The 25,999-nt window shown below is 43.4% G+C and overlaps 1 protein-coding gene across 1 annotated transcript in view; it reads right to left on the bottom strand.

Annotated features, from left to right (window-relative positions):
• Positions 1-973: 973 nt before the first annotated feature.
• The window catches only part of Il2ra (interleukin 2 receptor subunit alpha), a 38,494-nt gene continuing 13,468 nt past the window's right edge, over positions 974-25,999 (bottom strand). Inside the window, exons 2-8 of the mRNA XM_042686093.1 lie at positions 14,471-14,653; positions 12,710-12,820; positions 9,731-9,946; positions 7,949-8,020; positions 7,518-7,589; positions 6,644-6,710; positions 974-2,815 (exon numbers count right to left, since the gene is read on the bottom strand). Coding sequence (XP_042542027.1) covers positions 2,791-2,815; positions 6,644-6,710; positions 7,518-7,589; positions 7,949-8,020; positions 9,731-9,946; positions 12,710-12,820; positions 14,471-14,653 — 746 coding nt within the window. The 3' untranslated portion in view covers positions 974-2,790. The remainder of the gene's footprint in view (positions 2,816-6,643; positions 6,711-7,517; positions 7,590-7,948; positions 8,021-9,730; positions 9,947-12,709; positions 12,821-14,470; positions 14,654-25,999) is intronic.

The following is a 25,999-nucleotide window of genomic DNA, read 5'->3' as shown; positions in this document are numbered from 1 at the left end:
TTTCTTGTCACTTCTACCTAGAGTCTTACCTGTGCACACGCGGACAGAGCACTTGAAGATTCTACTACGGAGGCTGAGATCTGAGGATCATGGTCCAAAGCCAGGCTGGGAAGGAAAGTCTGTGAGATGCTTAACTCCAATAAACCACCAGAAAACCAGAAGTGGCACTGTGGCTCAAGTGGTAGAGCGCTCACCTTGAGCTGAAGAGCTGAGGGACAATGCTCAGGCCCAGAGTTCAAGTCCCATGGCCAACAACAACAGCAACAGCAACAACAACGACAAAAGAATGCATATATATGTCATACTTAGCATTTGGCTTACTGGTGGTTCTAACTCCTCCCACTAGGACCACCGAGAAGAGATAAAGAGGGAGAAATAAAGAGAACCCTTCCATCTCTTCAAGGGCATCTTTACACATGGTGCACCAATGTGCACCCCAGGCATCGCACACAGCACTTCAGCTCTTATCTCCTTATTGAGAATCTAATCACATGACCATACCTAGCTGCAAGGGAAGCTGACAAATGTTATCATTAACTGGGAGGAGGGGATGTGTTTTACCAAAAGCTGAGTCTCTATTACCACTGGAAAAAGTGAAGAATGGATTTAGGAAGCCCTAGCAATATCTGTCATATGACTTATGAATTTCTATCTAGTGACATTTAATATACTTAGAAACTAAATCCAACATTTTTTTTTTTTTGGTCCGGTCATGGGGCCTGAACTCTGGGCCTGGACGCTGTCCCTCAGCTCTTCAGCTCAAGGCTAGCGCTCTACCACTTGAGCCACAGCACCACTTCCAGCTTTTTTCTTTTTGCTTATGTGGTGCTGAGGAATTGAACCCAGGGCCTCAGGCATGCAAGGCAAGCGCTCTACCACTGAGCCACCTTCCCAGCCCCTAAACCCAACATTTTTATATTATCATTTATTCTTTGATTTATTATTCTTTTATTTATTCATATTAACAGTTGAAAACCAACATCATCACATATCATGTAACTTCAGGAAAATGTCACCATGTAGTTAGGAAAGAAATATAAGTAAACAACAGCTTAGTATTATCAAGAATAAAATTTGGTATCTTATTCCACTCTTTCCTCCAATAAGCAATGGCAGTTCAGTTCAATTTTGCTCAAGTATGAATCTTTTAGAAAACTGTATCTTATATATCTTTCCACTTTGGTTGCCCAGAAAACATATTTGGGGAAGGGGAAAGATAGACAGGAAAGATTGCCTTGTACTTGGTTAATTGTAGAAAGGGCACAAAATGGTTCTTTCATCTGTATCTAGACCTTTCAAAAATACATCCATTATTTTTCTACCTTTTTCAGAGATGAAAAATAATAGCTTCAACGTTTTGTTATTCCCTAAATCTTCTGACTTTATTTTTGAAGCTTGAACTTTTTTTTTTTTAAGCTTGAATATCTGACTCAACATAACGAAGAGGAAATATCTTACAAAAGAGATTGAAGAACTTTGGCTGGGACTTGAGTACCTGCAGCTGATTTTTTTTCTGTTTGGTAGAAGATTTAGTAGAAGAGGGCGGTGTGTACAGAAGAGCAAGCACAGCATCACCTGGGACCTTGCCAGGTATGTAAGCCCAGGTGTGCTGATGCAGAGGCTGAAATACACCCAGTCATCTCCACTTTCACAGGCCTCCAGGTGAGTCTGGCTGGCCGAACTTTGGGGATACATCTGTGGATCACTGGGGTGTCTTTTCCATGGTGGAACTTTGTCAGTATAATCTCTCCCTTTCTTTCCTTCTTCTGCCATAAACGTGGAAGCAATCAAGCCCTCTTCATTGGCTTATGATACATATTGGGAACTGTGTCTATTCATTTTTCTAGTTCTGAACATAGAATGCATGCAGGGCAATTCAGAGAATAATTTATGGCGGTACTAAGGACACAGACTCTTCTTTGTTGTTGTTGTGTGTCTTTTCTTTGAGACAAGATCTCCCTGTGTAGCCTAATCTGGCCTTGAACTTGCTCTCTTCCTGCCTCAGCCTCCAGGGTGCCAGGTTACCATATTCAGCTGTAACAAATTTCTGGATAGGGGACACATTTTGATAGTATAATTCATCACCTGGGACCTCGTTTGTCTTTTAGTTCCTGACATTCACTCTACTTCAAATGTTTTCAAATGACAAAGCTGTACACTTTCAAGGGCTTGGAAGTGACATCTACTCTGTTGTTACCCAACATTTCTTCTGCCACAACTTCTGGATTTTAGAAATCTGAAACTAGGGCGTGAAGGAAGGAGGTACCTTATGTAACTGTAACCCCTCTGTACATCACCTTTATAATAACAATACTTTTTTAAAAATCTGAAAGCCTCAATGGAAAATAGAAATGAACTAAGGACATAAAAATTCCTATTTACCAACCCAACATCTTTTAATTATGTTCTGTAAGCAGTGAGGTGGCTAACCAACCTGGGAAAAGATCTACATGGTCATGGGCGGTGGGGATGGAAGAGACTAGAGAAGGGACAGAAGAAGAGAGAAGAGAGTGGAGGGGTCGCTAGGGGAGGGGAGGAAAGCAGAATGACTATATACATTAGTGCTGAACTTGGGATTTTCAAACTATGAAGTTAGGATAAAATCAATATAAAGACATTTTTCATTGTATTACAGATTGCATGGGCAGCATTTCATACCATTTTAGTTTTCCTCTATTTATCTATCTATAGATATCAAATATCTGTTAGGTGAGTGTTTAATTTCTTCCATTTTGCTTTTATTTCATGACTTCTCTTGGCTGTCCTTGACTTTGTATCACTCTTGGTTTTCTAGATTGCTCTTCTATTCTTCTTCCTGAAAGTAACAGAATTCAGTCTTAACCATAGGCATAGCCACGGACCAAGAGGAATGTGCTTCCTACCCCAAACCAACTGAGCTGCTAACCTTAAATTCTATCCTGGGATACCAATCCCATTCTAACCGTTGATAGCCTGACTTCAGGGCCTCTCTGTCCCTCCAGGGGCCCCACCCAACATGGCTGCCCAATCTTAGCTTCTGTTCTGTGGTTCTTGAACTGAGATAATTCAGTGTTTCACCAAGTGGGTCTGAAAAAAAAATTCAGGAAGCCCTCCACTTCCTAGTTAGCTCCAGGCTGGCCCGTACGGATGTGGAGGCTGTGTGGGTATGAGAAAATGGATGCTAGGATGGGCGGTGACTTTCAGCCAACTCCTATGAGACACGTGACTTGAGACCCTCACTTTACATTTCATTCTAAGACCTGGTGGTTACAGGGTCCCACCACCACACACTCTGGAACCTGGAGGTCCACTCTGACCCACCCCACATCTGAATCCTTTCTTCCACTGGACCAGCATCTCCTGTGAATGTGGTCCCCTTTGTGCTGGATTCATTTCCTCCTTTTCAACTTAAGCAATCTAAGAATTCCTTGTCTCCAATAATCAAACTACCCATCATGCAGTCCTGCCCATTCTTAGCCTTGTCTTTGCATGGTAGGCTATTCAGAAGGCCACTGTAACTGCTGGCCTCCTGGGTAAGGCATTCTGTGGTTCTCTATTGATCCTTCAGGGTGACGTCTAAACTCAGCCCATCTTCCCTTGGTTCATGTCTATCTGTAAGTCATAGCATCATTAATGCTTCTCTGTTGGCTTTACAGCCCAGTTACTCAGGACAACTTGTTTTCTCCCAGACACATTCTCATGCATTTCCTACCTTCCTGCCTTTCCTTGTGCTCCCTCTGCGTTGAAGACATCTCCTGCCCTTCTTTATCTGGCCATATGCATTTCAGGCAACATCAGCTCTAAAAGCCCTTTTGGAGACCCCTGTAGATTAAAAGTCTCCTCTCTTTTTTGCTCTGATTGTACCTCCACTTCTAGATTTTAAAGTATTTCAAGCCAATGTTCTTTTTTTGTCCTAGCCACACTAGTGCAGGCTCTTAAGAGCAGACCGTGTTTATCTTTAGTTTCTGGCCTAGTGCCCAATTCCTAGGAAATGTTCTAGAATTAGTTGTTTGTTTTAAAAAAAAACAGTATGGAGAATAATAGCTAATGAACGGGAATGACAGTAGTAATTAACTGTGCGAAGTGATTTGCCTGAGTTGAAACTGAGTTTCTAGCCAAATTGTGTCCTCTAGAATCCTTGCGACGATGCAAATCTTTTGTGTTTTGTTGGCTAGTGGCAACTCTACTAGTCAGTACAGTTTTAAAGTTTTCCTGGCCCTAACTTAGCTTACCGGCCTATTGGGTTACTTCGGGCCTTTCTCAGAGCTCCACAGGCTAAAGATCCAATCAGAAGTGTGCTGGGACTATTTTAACAGCTAGCTCTGTGAACATGGTTGTTTATTTCCATTGTGTGAATCTCCCTCGCATGCCTAGTGTCCAGCTACTAGTGGTGAGTCACTGCGAGCGCCATCTCTGTCTCCCAGGGGACAGGAGAGGCAAGTAGCCAGGAGAACTAGGTTGATTGTAAAAGGGAGCACAATAATTAGGCAGCGACTTGGTTCTAGAGACTTCATCACCTGTGTTCTTCGTATAATCTATCAGGTACTAGTTTATACACTTAATGTCTAAGAACGGCTGTTTAAAAGCCAGTTCACAGAGGTGGGAGTGTAGCTCAGTGGTAGAGCATTTGCTGCACTTGCTCAAAGCTCCTGAGTCCAACCACAAAAAAAAAAAAGGCAAAAAAAAAAAAAATAAAAAGGCAAAAAAAAAAAAACCCCACCCAAAACTTAGTTTACTAAATTCCAGGGAATTTAACCTGTGTGTGAGCTTGATATAGGACATTCCTAGCTCCTAGCAATTTCTCCAAAACTACAAATAAACCAAAAATACAAACAAACAAACAAGACCCTAAAACCTCTGGCTTAAATAGATGAGTAACTCAGATGTAGGATTTGGGTTTGGCCACCAGAGGGCACCAGCAGATGAAGTTCTACTCTAGGGAACAGCATACTTGGGACCAGCACCTGGGGGTAGGTGTAGGAGGAGATCATATAGAAGTTTATGTTGGAGTTAACACTGGGAGGCCTTGTGAGAACCTAAACAGTTTTAAACGGTTCTCACTTCCCAGCACAAGCAGAACCATTACTCTCCCCAAATTGCCTTGTCTTCTGGGTCTGAAGGATTTGGCTTTTAAGCCACCATCACCAGGCTCTTAGCTTGAGGAAGGAAAAGGTGTAGCAAGTGTTAATTAAGTACCCTCAATGTGTTGGACACTTTACAGACGTTCCCTGGTTACCCCTGGGGGGGGGGGGAGAAGGGGGACTTAAGTTGGTAGACTGCCAGGTCTAATATAAATAATAAATTTGAATACAACTTAGGTCTAATATAAATAACAAATTAGAATTCAACAGCCTTGGAAGGCTTCTTGTTTTTGCAGAGAAACAATTAGATCTTTTTAATCCTCATGAGAAAAAGTCCAGAGTATATTGTGGGCCAGATGACCAATATAAGATTGAGAGAAATCTGCTTCATTTATCTTTGGCTGTGCTGGCTAAAGGATCGCACAGCTTTGGGGGTTCAAGGTGGACCTGTATCTTCTTAGGGTCTTTCTGGGGAGTTTGTATTAGAGCCTGCTCTGGCCAGGTGAGGGACGTTGTGGATAGTGAAAGGAAGGTCAGGGTACATCTCACAGTCTGTTCTCTAAAAGAGAAGAGAGAGTGGCTTTTCTCAAAATCCCTTCACCTTTATTTTTATCATTAGTATTCAGTACAGTGGGTTCATTATGACATTTTCATACTTGCATGTTATGCATTCTAATCATGCTTATTCCATTCCCTTCTCTTGCCCTACTCTCAATGGACTCCATTTTGCTTTCATCTCTCTCTCTCTCTTTTTTTTTTTTTGTCAGTTGTTGGGTCTGAATTCCGGGCCTGGGCGCTGTCCCTCAGCTCTTCGGCTCAAGGCTAGCGCTCTACCACTTGAGCCACAGTGCCACTTCCGGCTTTTTTCTTTTTTCTTATGTGGTGCTGAGGAATTGAACCCAGGGCCTTATGCATGCAAGGCAAGCGCTCTACCACTGAGCCACCCTCTCAACCCCATGTCTTTTTTTAAAAATCTAGATTCCACATAAAAAAGAAAATGCTGTGATTGTATTTCTGACTAGCTTATCCCACTAACATGATCTCTAATTCATCCATTTCCCTGAAAATGACATCATCTCATTCTTTGTGACAGAACTGGACTCCATTTTGCATGTGTACCACATTTTCTTCACCCACTCCTCTGGTGATTGGCATCTAGGGTAATTCCATGACTTGGCTATTATAAATTATATCCCACAATATATATGGCTCTGCAGGTATCTCTAGGGCATGCTGACTTGATGTTCTTCAGATAGATCACAAGAGCAGGATAGCAGAATTGCATGCTAGCTCTAGTTTAAGCTTTTGGAGGACCCTCCATACGGATTTCCAGAATGGCTACACTAATTTACCTCCCCACGCCAGTGAATAAAGCTTCCGTCCCCACATCCTCAGCAGCATCAGCTGCTGTTTGATTTCTTGATAACTTGCCATTCTCACTAGTCACTGAGTTAATTCTTACCACTGTTTGGCAAACTAGGCCGCGTGCTGCTGTGCCAGAGACCAGACAAGCAGGGGGGGGGGGGGGGGAGGGGCTGCACCTACTTGGTTGTGTGTTTAGTCCTTGACAGTGTTGTACTCACCATCTCCGCTGCCAGGTGAGGCCGCTAAGAAGGAGGACACCGATCAGCAGGAAGACGCAGGCAGCCACTGCCAACAGAGAAGAGGGCTGGTATATGCATGGGGCTGGACAGGGCAGCAGCAGAAGCCCCAGCCAAAGGACAGGTAAGAAAGTCCTCCAGCCTGGCGCTGGTGGCTCACGCCTGTAATCCTAGCTACTCAGGAGGCTGAGATCTGAGGATCGCAGTTCAAAGCCAGCCCAGGCAGGAGAGACCGTGAGACTCCTATCTCCAATAAACCACCAGAAAACCGGAAGTGGCGCTGTAGCTCAAGTGGTAGAGCGCTCGCCTTGAGCTGAAGAACTGAGGGACAGCGCCCAGGCCCAGAGTTCAAGCCCCACGGCCGACCAAAAAAAAAAAAAAAGAAAGTCCTCCAGGTGAGGCGGGGCCTCTCAAGGAAGCGAGCACTGCAGTGTGTGTTCCTTCCAGTCCCCCACAAAGTCAGGACAGGGGGCTGGGTGGGCATAAAGGAACACATGTAGAGAAAGGGGCCTCTGCCTGTTCTTGGGGTGGCAACTGTGCAGCGAGTGATTGAGAAAGTCTCAGAGGCCAGGCCTCATTAAGGAGGCTGCCCGTGAGATCGGTGTGTGGTGCAAGAAATCCTGACACTTATTTAGTTGTCGGCAGCTCCCACTTAGAATCCTAGCTACCAGGAACTGAGCTGGCTGGTATGAGAGACTTCAGTCCTGGCACACTGTCGCTCTTCAGGAATGTCAGCATCTGGATTCTGTGTTTTAGTCTTGTTAGTGTAAAAGGGGGAGGAGGGTGGCATTTAAACCTTCCAACAAAGCCTTGGCCTGGTGGATCTGTTGTGTACCTAGAAAACCATCCTACCTACCTGCCACCTGATACTCCATTGTTAATATGAACGTCTCCATGGTCCTCGCTGCTTCTGTAGGTGATTGGGGATCTGGAGGGGGCGGGGAGAGAGAGAGGGAGGAGGTTGGAGGATGCTTAGTTTATGCCAAGTCTGGGGTGCTTGAGGCTGGAGGGAGCGAGCAGGGCTTCTAGATGGATCAGATGCTCAGGGCTGGAGAAGAGATGTGGAGGGAGGGAGGCAGAGTTTGAGCGTTTCACCCCTCTGCCTGCAGGCCTCCACCTGCATCTTGGGAGTCCTCTTTCCCACACTCGTTTTAGGGCCTAGGGTGGCGGAGGCCAGGTCCCTGCTCCAGGGAGAAGGAGGCGCAGGGCCTGGTGACAGACACTGTCCATCCTTTCCTGATGCGTCTGTAATGGCAGCATCTGTCTTCGGGGGCTCTCCCTCAGTACCTGTGGTGGTGAGGAGGCAGGAGGGCTCAGTCTCCAGAAGAGCATCTGTGCTCAGCTGCGGGGCTTCTTCACCTGGGGAGAGAGCGAGAGCGCTGGTGGAGCCCAGGATGGGGACGAGGAGACTCCTGCTCCCTGCCTGAGCTGCTTGCTTCACAGGCAGAGATATGGCTGTGGTCTGGGGGCTTCTCAAGGGCACTGGGGAGCAGTGTAATGGCATAAGTAGAGCCGGCACGAGGGAATACCAGCCCTGAGCACAGGTGTCTGGGGAGTCCTAAGCAACCCTTTCCTCCCCGTGAGCCTCATTCAGCCTCGGCTTCCAACTTGACTAGGAAATAGGTCACAAGGGTTTGGTGGCCTGGTTCAATAGGTAGAGCACCAGCCAATGTGCAAAGCGCCAAGTACTGACTTCAAGTCCAGATCTTACAACAAAAGAAAGAAAAAGACAAAAGGAAATGGATCATAAGAACATGTGCACGAGTGTGCATGCACACGCACACACACACTCACACTGGTGAAGCATCAAACAAAGTGGAAATATACCAAGGACCTTTCACAGGCCTCCGTTCTTTCTGTCATTACTGACCCAAGATCCAGACACCTGAGTATCTTACAAAGGAAGCAGTTGCACCCAGTGCCAGAGGCTCACAGTTGTCATTCTACTTAATCAGGAGGCTGAGATCTGAGGATGACAGTTCAAAGCCAGCCCAGGCAGGAAAGTCCATGAGATTCTTATTTTCTTTCTTTTTTTTTTTTTTCTTTTTGGGTCCGGTCGTGGGCCCTGAACTCCGGGCCTGGGTGCTGTCAGCTCAAGGCTAGCGCTCTACCACTTGAGCCACAGCGCCACTTCCGGCTTTTTTTTTTCTTTTAGCTTATGTGGTGCTGAGGAATCGAACCCAGGGCCTCAGGCATGCAAGGCAAGTGCTCTACCACTGAGCCACCTTCCCAGCCCAAGATTCTTATTTTCAATTAAACAACAAAAAGCTGAACGTGGGCATGCGGCTCAAATGGTACAGCACCAGTCTTGAGTGAAAAAAAGCTAAGTATAGTACCCAAGCTCTCAGTTTGAACCAGCACACACACACACACACACACACACACACACACACAGAGGCCTGTCCTAATCATCAAGGAGGCTCACTGGAGGCAGGCAGGCTGTGGGAAGAATGGCACCCTCAGATGATACTGGAGGATCATGAGTCCTGAGACATAGGAGTAAGCAAAGAACAAAAGGAAAAACAGTAAATCAGGGGTGGATGTGAATGGCTCCCGATTGCAGCAACAGTGAGATTTCAAGACGAAGATAGTAGAAGTGGGCAGAGGCAGGTGTGTGTGCACACGCACACCCTTGCACACTTATCACAGCTCAGGTGGGGGCCTGCATAGCACAGGAACGTGGTGATGGACAGAGCATTGAATAAATGGTGGATTTACAGTAGGCACCAGGAAAAGGAAGATGTAGTAGGATGAGAGCCTGGACGTTGGCTTTCAAACGAGGGGAAATCTTGTTAACTTGGTGGACGTGGTGGGATTTCAAGATCAGCTAGACAAGAGGTGACTTATCACTGTGCTACCTCATCCCAGGTGCTCCTCTTCCATTTCTATTTATCCCCACAGAGCTGGCTCAGGGAAAGGAGACCTTAGAGTTGACCTGATCCATTTCTTTAGAATAAGAAAGAAAACAACAAAAACGGAGGTCTTAGGGATCGCATGTCTTGTTCAAGGTCACAAGGAAGCTGGGAATGCTGCCTTGGTGGGCCAGATGGGGAGAAGGGAGCTGCCTACCTGGGAATGGATGCTGCTGGCTTTCATTTATGCACGTGAGCTGCGGCTGGCTCCACCTTGTCTTTCCACAGATCATTTTGCAAATGCTGGTGGCAGGGCTTCTCTGGAGGGCTTTGTATCCCTCGATGCACTGGTAGTGAACTGTCTGCCCTACCACGAAATGATAGATTCTCTTTTGACCTTCATGTTTCCAACTAGGTGGCTCCACGCAATAACCTGGAAAAGGGAAAGAAAATTTGGAAGGAAAGTTGGAGAAAACATGGCAAGTGACTCTGGGTGGCCCCTTGTGAGATTGGACCTTGGTCCTTCTATGTTTTTTCGTCAGTTGTGGGACTTGAACTCAGGGCTTGGGCACTGTCCCTGAGCTTTTTAGCTCAAGGCTAGCACTCTACCACTATGATCCACAGTGCCACTTCTGGTTTTCAAGCGGTTAATTGGGGATAAGAGTCTTATGGACTGGGCTGGCTTTGAACCTCAAGCCTCAGATCTCAGCCTCCTGAGTAGCTAGGATTACAGGTATGAGCCACCAGCACCTGGCTGGTTCCTATTCTTTTATTTGTTCCATTTCTTTCATTCAACCAACAGGAATTGAGAATACCCACATCAGGACCCTTGCTAGGCACTGTAGAGAGACACAGAGAGACCTAGTCACTCTTGTACAGGTTACATGTTTGAGTAAGAAAGACATATGAAGGCAAAGGTGGAGAGAATTTAAGTGGAGAGCAGATATGTACTAGAGCACAGGTTAATGAGCTATTCAATCCTGACTAATTGTGAGCCAACTTCTAGAAGATGATGAAGTCCTCCTGGAATACCATCTGAAGACCACCTTGGGTTTCTCCTGGGCACCTAAGGGAGCACATTCTTGAGTGACAGCTGGTGGGCTTCACAGACCAGAGGGGAAGGACCAAGGAAAAAGCCAAGCCTCAAAGCAAGAGCTGAGGGAATCTCAGAGAACTGGTGCATGACCTCTGATCAAGCCATGCCTGAAGCTAGACCTACATAAGCCATGACCAGCCTTCCAAGGATCCTATGTTAAACCTGAGCCTGACTGACCTTTGATTTCAGAGGTCATGTCTAGTTCAGAATCTCAAAAATTCCCCAGCCACTCACTCCAGAAAAGAACTTTTGGCATTTTTAAACACCAGACAGTGAAACTGCATGTGTGCTCTGACTTTCTAGATGTCTCATAGCTCACGTGCCCAAAATAACCTCAAAAAGCACTCTACGTGACCCCAGCCAGGAGCTGAGTGTGTTCCTGTCTTAAGCCATTTTCTGTCATATTGCACATCTACGTGAACTTGTGTTCGAGTCTCAGAATAAAGCATTCTTTTCAATAAATCCCATGGTTGTGTGAACTTGCTTGAATCGGGTTTGCTTCCTTCAAATGTGAGCTCGCAAGCCCTGCCAATGTCTGAGTCAGAACCAGCTGGCCATCTCTTGAGTAATGACAATAAAACTTGGGCCTCTGTGAGACCTTTCAAATGTTCAGAGAGTCACGTGGAACAAGAAGAGCAAGACAAACATTAAACGTGTCATTCCCCGAGGAAAGGAATTAAAATGGCCATGTTGCAAAATGTCCCCCAGTTGGGCCTTATTCACCCCTGATAATAGGAGCTTCAAGTAAATACAAAGTCATTTAACATAAGTATATTGTAGAAGGAACAATCATCAAATCCAGTTCTCATTTTGGTTCAATTAGGTAAGTGTATCCAAATCTTTTAACCTCTCTATGTCTCAGGCTCTTCAGTAAATTGAAGAAATACATCCTGCTCCTTGATGTATTAGTTATAAGGCCCAACTATGAGTATATATGATAAAATATGATTCTTTGTAAAGTTATTGAAATAGTATAAGGCACAGAGCCTTATTCAGTCTACTGGTTCTCTCAAAAATTCAAATTCATGGGCTGTCTTTATTCTTGAGACCTTAAGGATTATTCATTTGGGAAAGCTATGGGCAGGCATACTGTGCTTTCTCCCTGCTCATTAGCTAGGAACCATATGTCTGGAGCTTTTAGGAATCCCCAGAATAGGCCAGGCACGGTGGAGCATACCTATCATCCCAGACACTTGGAAGGTGGAGAAAGGAAGATCACAGTGCTAGGCCATTACAGGCAAAAGTTAATGAGACCCAAATCTCAAACACAAACCAGGTATGATGGTTCCCATCCGTTAACCCGGCTAAAAAGGAAAGGGAAAGAGGGAAGATCTCTATCTGAGGCTGGCCAGGCAGAAGGGCAAATCCTTGTCTGAAAAACAAACAATGGGAAATGAACTGGACTGGGGGGTGGGAGGAGAGACATGGCTCAACTGGCAGAGCACTTGCTTAGCAAGTGTGCGGATCTGAGTTCAACTTCCATTACTGAAAAAAGAAAACCACAATAAAAAAAAAAAAGAATCACCAGAAGGGCACTGCACATTTTATAATTCTGTCCTGTAAAAAAATACCTTGACAGGCCTGGGAAGGTGGCTCAGTGGTAGAGCGCTTGCCTTGCATGCATGAGGCCCTGGGTTTGATTCCTCAGCACCACAGAAGCAAAAAGTAAAAAGCCGGAAGTGGCGCTGTGGCTCAAGTGGTAGAGCGTTAGCCTTGAGCTGAAGAGCTGAGGGACAGTGCCCAGGCTCAGAGTTCAGGCACCACGATCGGACCCAAAAAGAAAAAAAAAAATACCTTGACATCAAATGTTTCTTTTGTAATTCATTGTCTTGTCTTCAAGAGAAGAACAGAGGATATCCTGAAGGCAAAAACTATGTTTCTTCTGTCCAGGAGAGGATAGACTTTTTGCTGTTACAAGAATGACTTGCGCTACTGAATAAATAGTAAAATAGTGCTGAGCCATGACTCTCAGCTGCATGATACCCAGGGAAGAGAAGAATGAAGTGGTTGTAGATGAAGATAGCAGGGAAGACTTCCCTCCTTTGGGGCAAGGGAAGAGTGGATCCAAGGAACCAACTCTAGAGCAGATGTGTCTCTTACCTTTGAGGTTCATGTGGTACATGGACTGCATATGAGCTTGCATTTCTGTAGTTTTTCTTTCTTTCTGCTCTTCTGGTTGAGGTGTAACTTGTTTTTTTGGGATGTGATTGGCTAGAGGATATGGGAGGAATGAAGCAAATAACATGTCAAATGTTTGTACTGTAAAATGCTGTGGGCATCTCTATAGTGCTCATGGGATGGCCAGTGAGGCTAGGGCAGAAAGATGAGCAAGGTACAAGCCTTCCTTGGGGAGAGGCCTCTCATGCCTGGCCTAGCACTGGCCTCTCCATTATCCATGCATAATGACAATGTGTACCTGTTTCTGGAAGAAATGAAAGATGTTCTTTTTTTTTTTCTGGTGGAAAATCTTTGTTGTGCTTATGCACCAAAAGGGATTTCTTTCTTATTGTCCATTCTGTCAACACTGTGTGTGTAGAAATGGGTAACGGCAGACAGGTGTGATCTGATTCCACAACCCAATGAATCCTCCTCTCTCCTAACACAGTTCAAAGCTCTTAAAGATGAAGGGATGTGATCTTAAAGCAATGACAAGAAGATATCTATTATATGAAATGATAGTTATCAAAATGAACTCTAAGAAAGGGAAACAGGTTGTTATTTTTCTTTATTGTCAAAAATTTATAGAAGAATGCATCAGGCTGGGAGTGTGGCTCAGTGGTAGAGTGCTTGCCTAGCATACATGATGCCCTGGGTTTGATTCCTCAGTACCACATAAACAGAAAAAAGCCTGAAGTGGCGTTGTGGCTCAAGTGGTAGAGCACTAGCCTTGAGCCAAAAAAGCTCAGAGGCAGTGCTCAGGCCCCACATTTAAGCTCCATGACAGGCAAAATAAAAATAAAAAATAAAAAAGAAGGCATCGATTGAAAAGGGTTGTATCAAAGTACCCCAAAGGAGATAGGATTCAGAGCTCCAGTTTAGAGAAAGGGAAGGATCTGCTGGGTAAAATAAGTTGATGAGGTGCTTCAACAAAGCAGCCATATTCAAACTCCACACACCCCTGGTTTACTCATTTGCCAGGGCTCAGATATCAGGATGAATGGTCCTCCTTTATTTGCATATTCTAAGTACACCCTGGGTGGATAAGAAACCTTGGAGGGACGGAGATCCCATTGAGAGGGCTTTCAGGATTCAAAGCGGAAAAGTCAACAACCAAGTTCTGATCTTAGAAGGACTAAGATTTAGCTAGCTTGGGACATTCCTTGCAACTAGGAGGAGTCAGACCCTCATTAAATAGCTGTGTAAGCTGGATATGGTGGCCCATCCCTGAAATCCTTGTATTTGGGAGGTTAAGGCATGAGGACTATGCATTAGAGTGGAGCCTGAGCTAAATCGTGAGACTCTCAAATGGGCTGGGAAGGTGGCTCAGTGGTAGAGCACTTGCCTTGCATGCCTGAGGCCCTGGGTTTGATTCCTCAGCACCACATAAGCAAAAAGAAAAAAGCCGGAAGTGGCGCTGTGGCTCAAGTGGTAGAGCGCTAGCCTTGAGCTGAAGAGCTGAGGGACAGCGCCCAGGCCCAGAGTTCAGGCCCCACAACCGGACCAAAAAAAAACAACAAATAACAACTCAAATTGTTTAATGAGTTATTCTTCTAGAAATCCCTCATACGAGTTATCCTGGAGAAGGGGCCTGCCTTGTTTTGTCTATTGGTATGAGTGAACAAAAGTTTAGCTCTGTCCCACACTACCCTGGAAATCCCTTTCCTTACAAGTAAGGTTTTAGTGACAAAAGGAATCACTTACAAATCCTTACACATTGGCATCTGTTGTCCCAAGATGAGTTTTCTGAACAGGTCATATAGGACGAGCCATAGCTTACTCTCCGGAACCCAGCTTTGCAGTCACAGTTTAACATGGTGCCCTTGTTGTAGGTGAGGGCTTTAAAGGCAGCATGGCTGACGTGTGGCGGGTCACTGTCACACAGCTCTGGGCAGAGAGAGGAATATGTTCATTCAGCAGGCCCCACTCACTCACTCCCAGAGTTGATCAATGAATGACTTAATCACGTATTTCTTCGCTTTCACAGATCTCTATATATTCTTATGTTTTCCTAGAAAAGAGTCACCATGTGTTTCCTTTTTAATCTTTATATTAGAAATGGTTCAGAAGTATCTACCCACATTGATCTCAAAGTAGGTGAGTAGAAACTAATGAGATGGTATTTCTGAATACCTCTCATGTTAATGACACAGATATATTTGTCCCTCAAGTTCACATGGCTTTCTTCTTCCCTCACATCCTTTGGTCCTCTTCTCTTTTTTGTATTCTGGTGTTGACAGATGGAAGTGCCAGCAAACAAAAGCAATGATATGGGCTACAGAGACCTTTGGTAGGAACTGAAGGTGAAGGCCAATTTCAGCCTTCATCCCTATCTGAATTACCATTCGCTTTCTCTGGACAGTGAAAAGAAGCAGAACTAATGTCCATTGTGCCATATCTACTGTTTGCTGAGTCCTTTGCAAGGTTCCTTAGTATGCTGTTCAATTTTTAAATCAGTGAAACAATTATTACACTCCTTTCACAGAAAAGAACACTGAGATGAACTATAAACTCGGTAGCTAGTATGCTTGTCCGGCTAGGATTTTGAAACTCAACTCTCTTCCCTTCTGACTATACTACTTTTCTTACATTATTGTGATGATTCTCAGAATATTTAGTGTGTCTATGACACCCTTCCCACTATACTTGCTGATCTTCTTGAGCTCATTGAAATTGTTTTTGTTTTGAACCTTCTTAGAGGTGGGTCAAGTTATCAAAGTTTCCCTACTCTTAGTTCTTTAGGGAAATCTGGAAAGTTAGGGAATGGCTAAGTGGTAGAGTACCTGCTGAGCAAGGACAAGGCCCTGGGTTCAAACCTTTGTACTACCAAACACATACAAATTGAAAACCATCATGAAATTCCCCATTAGAAAGGGTAAAATAGATAGAAGAGGCTGCTAGTAACAAATGATATCATGGAAACAAGGCTACTGGATTTCTCTTACATTGTAAGTGGGAGTGGAAATTAATAAAATGACTTTGGAAAACAGAAAGCTTTTAAAAACATAATTTATTGTTATTTATTAAGGCATATATAGAGGGGTTACAATTTCAAAGTTCAGGTAATGAGTACATTTCTCTTTTGGATAGCATCACCCCTTCTTTCACTTTTCTCCAGTTTCACAGAAAGCTTTTAAAATGTAGCTAAGTATATATCTACCCCATGATCAAGAATTCCATTCTCAGGTGTTTATTCAAGAAGAATGAAAAGATATCTATAAAAAGACTTTAAAAATACTTGTAGTAGCTTTATTAATAAGTGATTCAACAACTTAAGTAGCCATCATTGGCAGAACAATGAGAGAATGATACATTTATCGCATTACTCAAACACCAAAAGAATGAACTATACACAATACATACAAATCTTTAAAAATGGCAGGGGGAAAGCTAGATACAAATAGTTTTTACTCCATTTGCATAAAATTCAAGAAAAGGCAAATCTTTTGTGTGTGTGCCAATCTTGGAGCTTGAACTCAAGGCCTGGGCACTGTCCCTCCGTTTTTGTGATAGCAAAGTGATAGAGTGCTAACTCTTGTGCCATAACAGTTTAACAGTGGTTCACTGGAGATAAAAAAAAATCTCATAGACTTTCCTCCCTGGGCTGGCTTCAAACAGCAATCTTCAGCTCTCAGCCTCCTGAGTAGCCAAGATTATAGGCATAAACTACAGGTGCCCAGCAAAAAGGCAGATTATATACAGAGAAATCAGAGTAGTGACTTCTTATAGAAGGCTGGGATCTATTAGAAGGCAGAAACAAGGTGATAAAATGTGTGTAAAATGTGCACGTTTGTTCAAAACTCATGAAATTGTACACTTCAGAGCTGGGCACTTCCTGTAAGTAAATTTACCTCAACAAAATTAGTATGTGTGTGTATTTAGCAACTCTTTAGTAATTATTCGTTAGCACAAAGAGTCCTAGGATTGAACCCAGATGTATTTGGAATTTGGTTTCTCAACTGCAAGCCAAGAGTGTTTCTAAACACATAGATTATTATTTTTTAAAATCACATGAATTGGTTCTGAGGTAACTTTGTACCCTTAGAAATTCATTAATATATGGTGGTGTGTTTTTCTAGATTAAGGCATGGAAATTTCCAAAGTCAACACCGAGCGTTGAGAAGGTCATGTAAGGACAATGAGATGTTACAGAACGCTTAGGCTTTCCTTTCATAAAGAAAGAAAAAAGAAAAGACACTTCCCTGGAATTCAAACATGGAAACTTCCGGGCCTGTTGTTGAAGAACAAGCAGAGTTTAATAATCCTTTTCCTGAAAGGCTTTGCCAATATCTACCTCTTTGGGTTTTTTTTTTTTGTTGTTGTTGTTGTTTGTCAGTTGTGGGGCCTAATCTCTGGGCCTGGGCGCTGTCCCTCAGCTCTTCAGCTCAAGATTAGTGCTCTATCACTTGAGCCACAGTGCCACTTCAGCTTTTTCTGCTTATGTGGGGCTGAGGAATCGAACCCAGGGCCTCATACATGCAAGGCAAGCGCTCTACCACTGAACCACCTTCCCAGCCCCTCTACCTCTTTGAGCACAGCTCCACTTCCAGTTTTTGAGTGGTTAATTTGAGAGAAGAATCTCATGGACTTTCCTGCCTGAGCTGGCTTTGAACTGTAATCCTCAGATCTCAGCCTCCTGAGTAGCTAGGATTACTGGCACCCAGCCAGGGGTGACTTTTCTTCCCCATAAGCTAAAATGAGTGAATCTGTTTTTTGTTTTATTTTGTTTTGTTTTGAGCTCTTTAACATACAACATCTGAGAAAGTAATTTGTCTAGAAGCCTCCCAAGAGAAATAATTAAAATTTCTACTTATTCCATTAACAAAAGCTCTATTATCTCTATGCTCTGATTCTTTTTAAATTAATAGCACAGCATGATCTGCTCTTGTTCTCTAGTTCCAGTCATCAAAAACTCTGAAGAACTCCAACTTCAGTGAACACAAGCTTCTGTTTTTACTCTTGTTCCTATCTTTCCAGATTAACTTTTTGTTGTTGTTGTTGTTGGTCATGGGTCTTGAACTCAGGACTTGGGTGCTGTCCCTGAGCTCTTTTGTTCAAGGCTAGTGCTGTACCACTTTGAGCTACAGTACCACTTCCAGTTTTTTTCTGGTGGTTAACTGGAGATAAGCGTTTCATGGACTTTCATGCCCAGGCTGGCTTTGAACCACAATCCTCAGATCTCTGGACCAGTGATTGCCAGGAATCACTCTACCACTTGTGCCAAACACTGAGCTCTTTTCTGGAGTTCCTCTTCCATTTAGGGTCTTGTTTTTGTCTAGACCTGGCCTGGACAGCTAAAGCTGCCATCCTTTTACTTACGCCTTCTACAAAGCTGGGATTACACACATATACCACTCAAGCCCAGCTTGTTTTGGGCATAGGTTCTGACTGTCTTTTGTCTGGACTAGCCTCCAACCATAATCCTACCACCTCTGCCTCCCATGTTCTGGGATTCCAGGTGTGCACCACTATGATCAGCTTCTTCTCTGTAATTTTTAAGTCTCAGTACAAGTGTAGATTTAGATGCCATTCTCATTTCTGAGGGTGTTTGGTGCTTGGAATAGAGAAAAAATATGAGAGTACTAATTTGGGAGTAAGAGATAGAGAAGTGTAAATGCTTGGGGCTTAGAAAACGGGGCTCCCAGGAGGAGAATCCTACTGCAAGATCCAAGATGAATCAATATCGATATGGCCCCCTTACCTTTTAGCCTTTTTTTTTTTTTGTCTTGAAACTTGAACTCTGGGCCTGGGTGCTATCCCTGAGCTCTTCAACTCAAAGCCAGCACTCTACCACTTGAGCCACAGCACCACTTCCAGTTTTCTAGTGGTTAATTGGAGATAAGAGTTTCACGGACTTTCCTGCCCAGGCTGGCTTTGAACCATGATCCTCAGATCTCAGCCTCCTGAGTAGCTAGGATTACAGATGTGAGCCACCAGTACATGGGGCTTTTAGCTTTAATACCTAACACAGGGGTAGAGGGGGAAAGAGGCAGCTAGAAGTAATTATTTCCCTGATAACCCTTGAGGGATGAGATGTGTACCAAGAGTTATACTGAGTCCTTCTGATATCCAATGTGTTGTTTGTTATCTCCAGGAATTCTCTACACAGCTGGAGCGCTACAGACTATGGGAACATGGCCCTCCCTTGACGGACATACTTGGGCAAATACCAGGGTCTGTAAGTGGGACACGCCTTCCTCTGGCTGCAGCACACTGCATGGAGTAGAATGGTGAGTCACCATGGGGCACTAGGACACACTGCTTTTGCTACTGTGGGTCCTCTACCTATAGATTATTGGAGTCTCAATGTCCCCATCTTCCTTCTCTTTCTTCTTCTCCTCTTTCTTTTTCTTCCTCTTCATCACCCAACTTCTAAGATGATCTTTAATAAACTCCCAAAGAATATTGGTGCTTCTCATCCATGTACCACATGTCCAGTAGCATGGATTTAGAGAAAAGGTGTTGCTGGGGTCTTCTGCCTTCTAGCTGCCTCCTTCCTGATTATGCATTCACCCTCCGGTGCACATAATCAGGGCCTCGGTGCTGCTAACTGGACTTACAGAGCTGTTTGACCCCAGTATTTTACTCACGATCTAATTCTACAGCTGGAGGAAAGGTGGGTGAATGAGAAACACTTGTGGGCGGGGTTGATGTGCTGATTGTTTTTTCTAATGTTCAAAACAAGATCTTGTCTGACCCTGTGGCCCATATGAGTGACACGAAATACAGATAAGGAAGGGGGCTTCCAAAGGATGTGGATTGAGTCTGAGATAAAAATTCTTTGCTCATTGGGTGAATCAAAGATAAAGGTATATTTTTCCCCTATCACCCGGCCAGCACTGAGAAAATGACTTCAGTCCTGGTGTCTTTCCTTTCTTCTTTCTCTACAGTGGAGAGGGAAGATGGAGATTTGAACCAGTCTCTGAGCATAGCAACTACTAGCTGACCATCTACCCAGCATGGCAAAGGAATTGTGAGTATATTCTAAACTTGGATCACCAGGGAAAGGTGATCTGCTGGGCCCCAGTGGCTCACACCTATAATTCTAGCTACTCAGGAGGCTGAGATCTGAGGATCAAGGTTCTACGCCAGCCTAAGCAGGAAAGATTGTAAAACTCTTAGCTCCAATGAACTATCCAAAAAAGCCAGAAGTGGAGTTGTGGCTTAAGTAGTAGAGAGATAGCCTTGAACACAAAAGCTCAAAGACAGCTCCCAGGCCCAGAGTTCAAGCCCCAGGACTGGCATAAAGGAAATGATTTGGTCTGAATCTCGAAGTTGTTCTCTTCTGCATCAAATCCAATGGGAAGCATGAAGGTAACATCAAAGCTGTCACTAACTTTCCCAGGAAACCCAAATCAGTGGCTGGTCCTTAAAGAAAGTAGATGTTTGGGTATAAAACAAAAACACTATAGAATACACTTTTAACAGAATCAAAACAATCTAGTAGAACTGATAGAGTGGCTGATAAGGAAACTGAGGCTGCAGGCATTTCCACAAACTGGTGGCCAGCCTGACCTTACAGCAAGTCTCTTGACTTCCAGTTCCAAGACATTCCATCTCAGGGAAGCAGGAAACCTCGGGGTGATTTTCAGCCCCCTTCCCCATTTTAAAGGTTGTCTCTCACAGAGAGGAATCTTTACTATCTAAACTATCTGCATGCTGAGGAGTGTTTGTGGGGTGTTGTGGTTTAGTTCCGATCATTATCTTTGAAGATGTCAGAGAACTCTGGTCTTCCATTTGGGGTTACTTATGTAATCCTCGCTGTGGCCTGTGAGCCCTGTTTGTGTGTCTATTACCTTCAATTCTTCTTGTGGCCCCCAAAGATCGATATTGTCAACCCTACTTGAGATCTACAGAGATCCAGCTAAAGGCTGTGGGGATAAGAATCACACGTTTGTCTGTTACTACTGTCCTCATTTTTGCCTTTGGGGGAAAAAAATTACTTTTACTTGTAGAGATTCTTTCAGATAGCAAACAATATGTCCAGAAGAAGCAAATATGGAATAGGAAAATATTTTTTAAAAAAATAAACATGCAAACACTCCACTGTTTTTCTTCCTGTCTCTATTTCTCTAAGGGACTTTTATCATCTGAGTCTGCAGCCATGAAAACTTCCACACACTTTTCTTTTTTTGCTGGTCTTGGGGCTTGAACTCAGGGCCTGAGCACTGTCCCTGAACATTTTTTGCTCAAGGCTATCACTCTACCACTTGAACCACAGCGCCACTTCCAGCTTTTTTTTTCTGCTTATGTGGTGCTTAAGAATCAAACCCCGGGCCTCATGCATGCGAGGCAAGCACTCTGCCACTAAGCCACCTTCCCAGCTGCTCCGTATCACTTTCTAATTCCATTTCTCCTTTGCTCTCTAACCTACCAACTTCCAGGTTGACTCCTTCATTGTGGACGATGCTCTTATACTCATCTCCTTCATTGCCAGTGACTTTCAAGATTTGCTGATATCTCCCCCAGCGGCCCACCAGTGTGGCTATAGCATGCCACCATTTCTCTGTCTCTCTGTCCACTCCTCCAGTATCCTTAAAATACTATCCAAATAAGCACCATACACCATGGAATTAACCAAGGCCCTGGCCTAGTAGCCTAGAAATGAAATCCGATGTGCCCTCCTTTGTGATTTCCCTCTGGTTATGCCACCACCATTAGATCCCCCTTTACTCTCTTTTATCCAGTAAGCGTTTGTGTAATATACTAAATGCTTGGCAAGAGGAATGAACTAGCAGAGGGAAGATTCTTCTGAAGCCATAACCAACCATGGGAACACAGGAGCTTCTCCAACACCCTAGCTCATGGCCTTGTCCATTCTGATTTGTCCTTCTGGGCCTCTGACCTGGGGATTTCTCTTGGGAATTCAGGAATGAAATGAAGGCTGCCTTAATTATTCAGTGTTTATAGGGTGTGTGAGAAGTTCACCTGGCACTCGGAGTAGAACAGGCCATTCCAGTAGAAATGTCATGTGAAATAGAATGCTTTATTCAATGGGCTCAGGTAAAATCTTTCACTGGAATATGAATTGTAAGGGCATGACTAACAGATATTTGAACCTCAGTTGAAATATTATAAGTGAAAGAGATCTGTGAAGCACTTCACAAATTTTAATGGTTGTTTTAGGACTACTTTTCAAACAATTGTGGTTTTAGAATGAAGTAATAAGATAACATAAAGTTACATTGTGAATTGGAAAAAATACTAAAGATAGTAATTACTTAAAGCCTGATTGTGTCAGAACAGGGAATAGAGTTTCTTTTGAATCCATCTTTCAAGGACTATTTAGATAAGAACGCTGAATTAGTTTCCTCTCACCTATATGCACATGAGTACATTATAATAGATTATAATGTATGTCAATATAATAGGTTATAATACGTTTCAAATATTTTAAAATGTCACAAATCCTGACCACTGTCAACCAAAGGACAATGGTTAGTTGAATATTTTCAGTTGTTTTTATTATTGGACACCATCATCTATTATTTTCTCTCTATATAATATATCACATATATGTTATATAATATTTGTGATATATATCACATACATATGTGCTGTATGTGTCATATAGATACACACACATATATAAATCATTTTCTATTTCTAAGCCATTACTACTTCACAACTAAATGGCTGATATGTTATGTTATCTGTCTACTTGGCCGGTTTGGTTGTTGTTGTTCCATTATGATGCTTGAACTCAGGGCCTGGGTACTATCCCTGAGATTTTTTTTGCCCAAGGCTAGCACTCTATCACTTCAAGCCACAGCTCCACTTCTGCTTTTAACTGGCTAATTGGAGATAAGGGTCTCATGGCCTTTCCTGCCCAGGCTGACTTTGAACCTTGATCCTGAGGACTCAGCCTCCTGAGTAAGTAGGCATGAACCACCAGCTCCCAGCTCTACTTTGCCTTTTATCTCTTTCCTTAAGCTTATTTTTCCCCCAAAGATACTTAAAATTCTAGAGATATTTTTGAATTTTTCTCACTCCAATTAGCTTTGGAAGGACCTACTAACGGGTAATTTGATTAAGTACTAACTGATATAAAAGTTAAAATTGTGAGCCATTTTATTATGTATGTGGAAAACATGAGATAATTAAGATATTAGAAGTACTGCCAATTAGGTAATATCACCAGACACAGGATCAGTTTTTAATATTTGTCAGTTCATAGTTCCCAGAAAAGTGACCAATTGTATGGCCTGGCTGCCTTTAGCTATGTTAAATGATCTAAGTTTCCATAAGCCATACAGGAGTGACTCACTGGTAGACCTTTCCAGAGAATAATAACTCTCGTTGGGTGATCTAGGTATTATCTTTTTACTTTGAGAAACAAGAAGACATGGAACCAAAAATATCCTTCTACACAGCAGTCTCAAAACTTTTAAGCCTGCAAATCTCAATAGCCTCAATAAATGAATGGTTGGGCCTAGTGATTTTCTGACTCCCTTCAATTGAAAACAAGCTTCAGTGTATGAAAGAGTTAACCACATACTTACCACAGAATGTCAACCTCATTAAAATTAAAGTGTTATCAGATAAGAAAAACAAGGGTGTTGGTGGTAAAATATATTTTTGGTCTTTCTCTGTAATCTGAAAACTGTTTTCCCTCAAATCTTTGAAACCAATTTCTTGGGGCAAAATCCTATTTTTAGTAGAGATGTGGTAAAATGGCAAATTCCACTCACCGTCTTCAGCAAAGAGACAAAATCTTCTGAGAAATTAGATTGTATTGTTAATGAGACTTTTTCAACTGGATAAAAATGGGATTTCCCCCAAGATTTTTAAAGAAAAACCAGGCAAATAAGTAAGATGTGAAATAAAGACTTAATAGCAGAAGTAAAACAGAAAAGAAAAATTTATAACTGGGCATTGGTAGCTCACGCCTGTAATCCTAGCTACTCAGGAGGCTGAGATCTGAGGATCGAGGTTCAAAGCCAACCTGGGAAGGAAAGTCTGTGAACTCTTATCTCCAATTAACCATCAGAAAACCAGAAGTACAGTTGTGGGTCAAAGTGGTAGAGCATTAACCTTGAGCAGAAAAGCCCAGGGACAGTGCTTAGGCCCTGAGTTAAGCCCCATGACTGACCAAAAGATAGGTTATGGGAAGCTGGGTGCTGGTAGGCTTATAACTGTAATCCTAGCTACTCAGAAGGTTGAGCTCTGAGGATCATGGTTCAAAGCCAGCCTGGGCAGACAAATTTGCTGAACTCATCTCCAATTGGGCCAGCAAAAACTCAGAACTGGAGATGTGACTCAAGTGGTAAAGTGCCAGTGCTGAACAAAAAAAGACAAGCAAAAATCAAGGACCCGAATTTTGGCCTGAGTACTGGCACCCAAAAAAACATGGTAAATGACAGGAAACAAGAAGTGATGACACCAACCATTGCCAGTACTATAATTAATATAAGCATATTATCTATTATAAGTATAAATATAGGATACCCAATAAAAATACATCATACAATGTGGTGATACAATAGTAGCATAATTGTAGGTGAGAACTATGTAATAATTACTTCACGAGGCATTTTTCTTATCTCCATTTTATAGACAAAGGATCTAAGGCATAGATGGGTTTTGTGACTTTCCCAGAACTACACAGTTGGAGCCGGGATTTGGATCTAGATAATCTAAAATGGATGTGTTCTTAACTATGGTGCATCCAACTGTCCTTCCATTGTGTGCTGTCTGTATCCTTTGACCTTCTGCTGCCCTGCCATACATCTGTTTCAAACCCAAAGCAGGAAAAGGCTGGGGAAAAGCCGTCCTAGGAATCAAGGCTGAGGGTGTGGGCCAGTGAGTAGGAAGAGAATTTGCTCCTGTCAAGGGAATTTAGTATTTGTAATTTTCAGAGTCAAGGCCTCATTTGGGTGCAAGGGAGACACCAATTTCCTGCGCGGTTGGCTAGACGGTGGTGATATCCATTGAAGAAGAAACAAAGGAGACCCACAAGGGCCGAGGGGACAATTTGGGACAAGGAGAGTTTGAGCATTCTGTAAGGTATCCATATGGAAGTTTAAGGGGCCTCTGATTTGTTCGGCAAGTTGTGTTTTATTGAGCCTCTCATATATCCTTTAGGCCAGTTATCTTGTTAGGTAGCCTCTACAGCTACCCTGTGGAATCTGTATTAGGCCCGTTTTATACCTGCAGAAACCGAGACCTCCAGAGGTTAGGCATCTGCCTCCCATCAGCAGCTACCTCAGTTACTCAACAGCCTTTGGAATCCACCCGCTCCTGCCTCTCATCTTGTCTGTCTTCAACGCTGTCTTTCTAAAGCAAAAATGCCACCATTTCTCTGCCTAAGCCATCTCTGTGATGCTCCATTCCTCTCAGGCTAACCCCCTTTTACACAAAAGGTTGAGATAGAGAGTCTGCTCAGCTTCAGAAACTTCCACTTCCTTCGTGTGCCTGAACTCTTGAGCTTTGTGGAGCTAAGTGCAGCAGTCAGAACTTGCTGAATCTTTTGTCTTTGGCCCTGCTCACTGAGTTAGTCAGAAACAGAACCAACATAGATAGCTATATAGGAGGAGATTTATAATGGAAATCGGCTCAAGGGATTATGGTGGCTGAAAATTCCCAGAATGCACCTCCTGGAAGCTAGAGAATCAAAGGGAAAAAAGCTCCTGGTGTTATTCAATTTGGGACAAAATGTCTGGGAATCAGGTGAGCTACTGATTCTGAACTACCAGAATCCTAAGGCTGGGGAACTGGGGGAACTGCCAATGCCTACGGCAGGAAAAGATGGGCCCCCTTCTCTGCCTTTTTATTTTCTTCAGACTCTCAAGAGATAGGTTAATGCTCACCACTGTTGGTCAGGGTGGTTTCTTTACTCAACCTACCCATTGCAAATGCTACTCAGTCTTTTCCATTCAGATGCTATTGTGTCCTGGAAGCACACCTCACAGACAGTTAGAAATAATGTTTCACCAGCTATCTGGGTAGCCTATAGCTCAGTCAAGTTGACACATAAGATCAGTCATTGCACTCAGGTTATCTTAACAGTGTCTATCCTCTTCACTTGCTTTGCTGGCAGGCCTCCTGTTAAATATTGCCTTTGTACTAGGAAGCCTCTTGGACTTTTCTCTAGCCTTGGCTTTGTGGCATTCCAGAACAGCCATTGTATCACCTCAATATTGCCAGATTAACCCACACTTCTTCTTTCGTGTGTGTGTGTGTGTGTGTGTGTGTATTTGTGTATTGTGTGTGTGTGTGCATACTAAGGCTTGA

Source organism: Dipodomys spectabilis, unplaced genomic scaffold, assembly GCF_019054845.1.
Source record: "Dipodomys spectabilis isolate Male_0828 unplaced genomic scaffold, ASM1905484v1 ptg000096l, whole genome shotgun sequence".
Taxonomy (NCBI): Eukaryota; Metazoa; Chordata; class Mammalia; order Rodentia; family Heteromyidae; genus Dipodomys; species Dipodomys spectabilis.
Note: the sequence above shows the minus strand (reverse complement) of the source record. Positions and strands in the feature narration are given on the sequence as shown.